At 43.4% G+C, this 7,477-nt stretch overlaps 1 protein-coding gene across 8 annotated transcripts in view; it reads right to left on the reverse strand.

The window, feature by feature from the left end:
- Positions 1-7,477, reverse strand: part of WDFY3 (WD repeat and FYVE domain containing 3) — a 275,458-nt gene that overhangs the window by 8,835 nt on the left and 259,146 nt on the right. For all 8 annotated transcript variants that reach the window (XM_055086060.1, XM_028492000.2, XM_028492001.2 and 5 more), the window contains 4 exons: positions 5,913-6,060; positions 4,056-4,210; positions 2,969-3,127; positions 330-509 (listed from right to left, as the gene is read on the reverse strand). In XM_055086060.1, the coding sequence (XP_054942035.1) occupies positions 330-509; positions 2,969-3,127; positions 4,056-4,210; positions 5,913-6,060 (642 nt within the window). The remainder of the gene's footprint in view (positions 1-329; positions 510-2,968; positions 3,128-4,055; positions 4,211-5,912; positions 6,061-7,477) is intronic.

Below are 7,477 nucleotides of genomic sequence, written 5' to 3' on the forward strand. Positions count from 1 at the left end.
CAACGGGAGAGGCCACAACAGTGAGAGGCCCGCGTACCGCAAAAAAAAAAAAAAAAAAAAATTTAAAAAAAAAAAGTGTATTCTAGAATGTCTTATTTTGAACCAAATCTTGCTCTTTAAAGTATGCTGCAGTGACTGGATTTTAAGACAAAATTGCTCTCTGGGTTACAAACTTTAATATCCATTCGCTTTTGCAAACAACATCTAAAACAAGTGGCTTTTATAAAATGCATGCCTATCAACTTAGAAAACAGAGTCATTTTTTATTTAGGCAGGCCAGAGCTATTTGTCTTCCTACATATAAACCAAGTGGCCAATTTACTACTTACTGTTAATTCATTGATACAGAGAGCAGAAACTGGAGCCCGATGGCCTCGGAGCTGGGTGAGGAACGACAGTTTGTTCAGATCCCAAATGATGCAGGTTCGGTCCCGGGACCCACTGACGATGATGTGATAGGCTAATGATGCTGTGGCACACGTGACAGTATCAGTGTGGCCAAGTAAGGCCTAAAAGGAGAACAGACAAAACCAGGCTGACCACAGTGGCAGTGCTCCTCACGGGACTCCAGGAGAGCCAGATGCGCTGGGAGCTGACAGGCGCACGTGCTGGGTGGGGGTGCCTTGCACAGCAGTGTCTGGAAAGTCTTCATTCTCTTCTTGCCACTGTCCCTGCCTCATCCCACCAGGGGGAAGAGAGAAGTCTGGAGGGCTCTGGAGGCTCTAATCTCCATTTTTATATTACTTCTCTCCTGGACTCGGGCCAGTACCTTAGAAGGAAAGGAGAATGGCAACTGCAACCCAGCTGGGGTTTCTTCATACCTTTTCCACATGGAGATGTATCGATTATGGCTCCCAAATTCAGAATTTAAACTCGGGATCTATTCTTTTGTGCCATCAACTCCTCTAAGTCCATTCTAAGGAACTACAATTGGATGGATTTTTTTAAAATCCTAGTGCATGGGTGTAGTACGTGGTCCCATAAAGATACAGGAAAATGCAGTCCTGATGTGTCTGCTGAGCGTCTGTTACTGAACTGGAGACACCTGGACATCTGCTGTGCCCGAGAGGGACCCCTTCTTCAAGCTAGAATAAAAACTTCTCTCTTTTGCTGGAATATGAAGAGAAACAGGATCCAGGGAAATGGCAATGTGGGAAAATAAACATTTTTAAGGAAAAGATTCAGATTACTGTTACGAATTCCTGAGTATTTACTATTTACTTAATGAGCTGGCTTAAAATTTTGGTGATGCAGACACCCTTACTGTATACTTAGCAAACACCAGAAGGCTGTTTTAAGTAAGAAGTACTTTCTACTGAGGGGTTACGGGCACACTAGCTTCGAAGTACATTTTCTAAACTGAAAACACTGGAAGCAGGAGCGTTTGGATCAGCAAACTGCACTGTCAGGCTTTGACCTGTTCACGTCGAGACCGTGTCTCTTATGGGCTCCCCTTTAGACCCAGCAACCAGTGGAGCTTCTGGACTACAAAGACGGTCGTTGGTGTAAGTACAAGGGGCTCAGTTCTTTCCACAGATACTTAAAACACCACTGTTTGTTTGAACCTGGCTTTAAAATAGCTTTGGAGTCAGGAAGAACTGCATTTATATCCTGGCTTTACCACAAAGTGTGACGTGGACATGTGTCTTAACTTCTGTAAGCTGCGTTTTTTTCAGGTGTAAATAGGGCTAATAACGACCTTGGAGAATTTCAGGATTGGAGTTTTTATGTTTTTTAAACCCGTAGTACAGTGCCCTGAACATGGCAGGTGCTCAATGAATGGCAGACATTGTTACACTACTTTTCAAATGTGTATCATAAAAAACACCCAGATGTAAACTCCATTAAAAAGAAAGCTTGGGGCTTCCCTGGTGGCGCAGTGGTTGGGAATACACCTGTCAATGCAGGGGACACGGGTTCGGGCCCTGGTCCGGGAAGATCCCACATGCTGCAGAGCAGCTAAGCCCGTGCGCCACAACTACTGAGCCTGTGCTCTACAGCCCATGAGCCACAACAACTGAGCCCACGTGCCACAACTACTGAGCCCACGTGCCACAACTACTGAGCCCTCGCACCACAACTACTGAGGCCCACGCACCTAGGGCCCGTGCTACACAACAAGAGAGGCCACCGCAGTGAAAGGCCCATGCACCGCAACAAAAAGTAGCCCCCGCTCAATGCAACTAGAGAAAGCCTGAGTGCAGTGGCAAAGACCCAATGCAGCCATATATACATACATACATACATAAATAGAAACCTTTATGGTAAATTCCATATCAAATATTAAAAGATGATGGCTTAATTATAAAAGGATTCTTGCTTTGATTAAAAATTTATAATAGTCAGTACATAACAAGTGATCAAAAATACTTGTTAAATGCCGCGGAGCGGCTAGGCCCATGAGCCATGGCTGCTGAGCCTGCGTGTCCGGAGCCTGTGCTCCGCAATGGGAGAGGCCACAACAGTGAGAGGCCCGCGTACCGCAAGAAACAAAACAAAACAAAAAAAACTTGTTAATAATATCATCAGTGTTTCTTCTGAATACATTCATGAGTTTGTCAGGTTCTTAAGCATTATGATAAATGAAGAAACAGAAAAACAAAAGAATCAAAGATTGAATGGTCTAGATGAATGAAAATCATCCAGAAAGAAGTTATTATGAATCAACAGCAAATATAACTTGGTTTGCAAAAATATAACCTACATACAACTTCTGAGAAACATTTATATTACTTAAATATATTAAAAAAATATATTACCTAAAGACAACTTACTTCAGATTTTAAAAAAGGACAGCTTGGATCATTTTCAGAAATAGCATCTTCTGATTTCATTTCCTTTTTTTAAGACCCACTTCTAGCAAAAGAACGTACATTGTTTGGTTTTGCCCGTTTATGTCTAAATCACCTTGGAATTAAGGACAGTTTTCAGTTTCTCTACAGTGTGGGCAGCTGGGATGGACTGTTACCTGTTTGAGAGTGAGGATCTTAGCCTTTTCTTTCGAGGCACCCATTTCCCACACACACACGACCGTGCTTGTTCCACCTGTGATGACCAGCTTGGGGTTGGGGCAGATTGCACAGAGAATCTGGGCCCACTCTGACAAACATTCATAAACTGTCACTACCTGTGAAATAGAACAGACGTGAGACACGCATGCCATCAAGCACTACAAACTCCTGGGACACAGAGAGCATATCGAGAGGAGGAGAACCTCTATGTAGGTCCCCCCCAGGCAAATAGCTGCGCATGTGCTGGGCTGGCTTCAGTTTAGCAACACTTTACTGAAACTCTACTCTGAACTCCTCCCTACAGCCTCCTAACTATAGTTGCTGTTAAAAACCATAATAAGAACTTTGCTCATAATGGGGGTCTCCAGTTTCTCCAGTCTGGGAAAATGATGTTCAGATTGTATGATGCTCTGTGAGATGCAGGGGGTGATCCGGTGAAAGGATGTGTCTGCTGGAGCCAGGTAGAATGTAAAAGGAAAGCACGAGTGCTGCTGTTCATGAGAGCGTGACTAAACAGAACTGTTACTGACTTGCACAGACTATGCCCCTCGTGTGTTCAGGAGAGGACTGTCAAGGGCAAACAGAGGGCACCAAAGGATCACTACATGCTGCCTCTCCAAGAGATGCTTATGGGACTCGAAACAGTAGCTGCTGCTTCTTGGGGGAAGGGGGGCAGGTATTCTGCCAGTCATTTAAGAGTAGTGAAATGATTAGCGGGCCGGACGGTGACTCAAAAGGAAGCTCTTCTGGTTGGCAGAAATATTAAATACCTGGTTGGCTAGGACCTCCTGGAGGAATTCTTTGAGTGGGGGGAAATTGCTAGCCCCTAGTACACCAACTTCCAAGAGAGGCTTTTCTGCAGGAAACATGACTTGTCCACTAGCTCCTTTATCCTGATCTGATGCAGTGAAGCTCTCCTTTCCTCTGGGCTGTGGAGGAACAGCTGAGAAGCCCTTGGCCTGAGCTCTCCCCATCCCCATTAAGCAGGATATCCAGACCACGGAAGAGCAACATTAAATGAGCGAGCCAAGAAACAATGCAAACCTTGTCTGACTCATAGGTTCCCAGCCTGCAGCTGAGGTCTGCGTAGCCCCATGCAAAAGTTTTGTTCCAGGTTGGTGGGATGAGAACCTTATTCTGTTCTACTGCAAGAATGCCTTTGTCTGTACAGACGATTTGTCCCACAGGCTCTTTGAGTTCTATAAAAAACAATCCGCACATTAGAACAAGGACAGGGAAAACTAACTTCGTTATCCCATAGGGGATGGTAAAGGGATCTCAAATATTCATACAGATTAAGCATCTTGACACCTACATTAAGAAAAAATGACCTTAGAAGTAAGTAGGGCTTGGCTTTTGAGTCTTCCGCAGACCTGCTGGGCAGACATCGACCCTGACTGGTGTCTCCAGCCTGCCTGTTTCTGGACACTTGCTTGGGTTTGGTTCCCAGCCATCAGGCCCGCCTTCTTGATCTCCAGGACTGCCAGAGTGATGTGCTCCCCAGAATGCTGTACTGACCGTCAACCAACCTAGGCCTTCAGGACCTCCCAGCCTGAGGCTTCTTGAAGGAAGGCTGTGACGTTCCCCGAGAAGCCCGGCTCTGCCCGAGGACTCTGCCGACCGACCACACCAGTGCTCCACAACCATCTCTGGGCAGTGGCTGGAGCTGGCACGGGGCAGAGTCTGTGGAATGAGACAAATGGCAGAGAGCTGGTAGCCAATCCAATTAACCAGACTTTGAAGCTCCAAGTTTTGGATTTAAGTGACAACTTCAAGACTCTGTAAACCAATTTTCCATTCTAAGCGAAATGGAGCAGAACCCTGTGGTCCTTGCCCCCCATGTCCTCCGCCTGCCTTTTGTCTGTGGAAAAACTTTAGCCAAAGTATAAGTTTAATCAGAGAAGTGAGAAAATACAGAAGCAAAGGAAAACAGTCAAAGGAAACCAAATAATAATAGTCTAGTCATTAAGCATAGTCAAGGACCTTTAGTTCCTCCTCAAGGGCTCTAGATAATGTTCTGGGCCGTGTCCTGTGAGCTGTCTTGTAGATACTGAAACCCACACCAGGTGGAAGAAGTTAACTACACGAAGACCAGACTGTAGCCATGACATAAGCTGCCAAAATTCTGAGAACTGGCCCCAAGGAAACGGGAACAAACCGACCCTGGAACTGAACTGATTAACTGTACTTAAAACAATCAAGATAATGCTGGTCAGACCACTGCACGAGCAACTTCAAGATGACTGTCAGAGCTGACTGTGCTGTTTCTGCATGTAGCCCCCTCCCTCTGTCTACAAAAGCTCTTGCCCACTGGTTGTCAGTGCCGGGGTTGGGGGGTTGCCTTTGGACAGGAGTCCCCCCGCCGGGTCCCCGCAGTTGCTGGCATCCAAGATAAAGTAAACTTCCCTTTCCACCAACCTTGCCTCTTTATTGGCTTTTGAGAGGCAAGCAGCTGGACCCCACTTTCGGTAACATAAGGGAAAAAAAAAATCTACTTGGAAAAGTAATTTAAGATAACATTGGATAAAAGACAGAGGCTTTTTAGTTGGCATATTAAAAACGCAGTCTTCTTTCTGCTCTAAATTGGTGGAACGTGTGTAAATGAAGATGACAGAAGTTCTTCTACATGTAGAATATAAAGTTGAACTATAAGGTTTGGTATATTAGAGTTTTCACTGTCCTAGCAGAGAGGAGAAACTTGTTGGGTTCTTTCTGATGCAAAATCCAATAGGCCCAAAGAAGAAAACAGAAAAGGAAAAGGAGAATCTAACAAGTATTTGGTGATTTACCACTTATTACAAATTATGCTATTGTTAAGAAGCAAATTTATTATTGCTAAACTAGGATTATTAAATAATCCCACAGAATCATGAATCAAAAGCTTATTTCCTGTCATTTTACCTTTTACAGGTGTTAGAGAAGGCCTCAAGTTGTCTAGATGATGAAAAAAGATCTTGTCACCTGTAGATCCTGGTGGGACCAAGATCCCTGCATTGTCTCCGTTGAGTCGACTCCTGACTCGCTTCGGTGGATGAGGTTTTTTAAATAACTGGTATGAGAGAAGATGACACATTTTATACCAAAGCTAACATTTATTAAGCCCTTTTATATGCCAGGTATTTTGTTGTTATTTCACTTAAGCTTCACAGCAACCATTAGGTATCACATTATCACATTTGACACTTGAGGAAAGAAATTTTAAAAGGCTCAGAAGGTTGCCACAGACCTCATGCCGCAGTCAGTGGGGACAGGACTCCTACACAAAAGCTTGGGTTACCAGCATGCTCTATGCTACACTGAGCTCATGAGAATTTTTCAAAAGGAAATTAATCTCCTCAAATGACAGTAGGTTGACAACTATTTTCCAGCGATGTTTAAAAATTAACCAATTTCTTAGAGCACGATACCATTCTGTGCCACTGAGGGCAGGCAGCCATTCTCTCTAACTGGGTTACTTCTGGCTCCAACATGGGCTTTCTGTATGTGACATCATTTCTGTATCATTTAGGTGCTACTAATTTGCTGACAGTGTGAGCATGGTTGTCTTCTTTTTACTTTGCAATGTTGTAAAGGAAAAAAAGAAAAGAAGATCTTTGGCATTTCTGTTCAGTATTTCTAAAGAATTGAAAAGTCTTAATATACGTTTAAGATGACTGTTCTTAAAATACTACAGATCATCAAAATAGGCAGACTCTTTTTTGATGGACAACTGATATTTGAAGAAGATATCTGTAAAACCTTAGATGAAATGAGATTTAAGATGACTACAACACCATCACACTCTGTGAATTTGACATTCTGGATTTCCGGGAGAAAAAAATAGAAAAAATGCTTTGTATAGAGAAAGATATACATTTTAGGCTCCCCAAACTTTAAACATATAATTCCCATTTTATCTACATACAGGGCTTAGGATCAGGGTTCTGTTATTTCTCATAAATGCTAATAATGAGATAAGACTCTGAAGTTCTATAAAAAGACCCACATACTTTAAAGCATATTCATGAAAGAACATTTACTGAAGAACTTTACAAGGACCTGAGGACAGAGCAGGCCAGGCTAGCGTATATAAGGATATATCAATATGGTGATCACAAAGCTTAGGTGTTTCTAGGATGGTTACACTTTGAAGTACTCTCTGTTAGTTCCTGGAATGTCCTAGAAATATGTTAGTATCCAAACTCTTCTATCTCCCAGACTATTTGCCTCTTAAACTCAAAAGTGGAACAAAAATCCTGCAACAGTGCATGTGTCTAGATTTTTCTGTTCAGAGTATTTGTTTCCCAGAAGGTATGAAACATGGTTCCCACACTTGTAACCCCCAAAAAATGGCTAAGGTTCTTCTGCTATGATTAGAGTTTATCAACAAGCATTTCACTTTAAAAGTAAACATGGTGGGCTTCCCTGGTGGCGCAGTGGTTGAGAGTCCGCCTGCCGATGCAGGGGACACGGGTTCGTGCCCCGGT

Source organism: Physeter macrocephalus, chromosome 7, assembly GCF_002837175.3.
Source record: "Physeter macrocephalus isolate SW-GA chromosome 7, ASM283717v5, whole genome shotgun sequence".
Lineage (NCBI taxonomy): Eukaryota > Metazoa > Chordata > Mammalia > Artiodactyla > Physeteridae > Physeter > Physeter macrocephalus.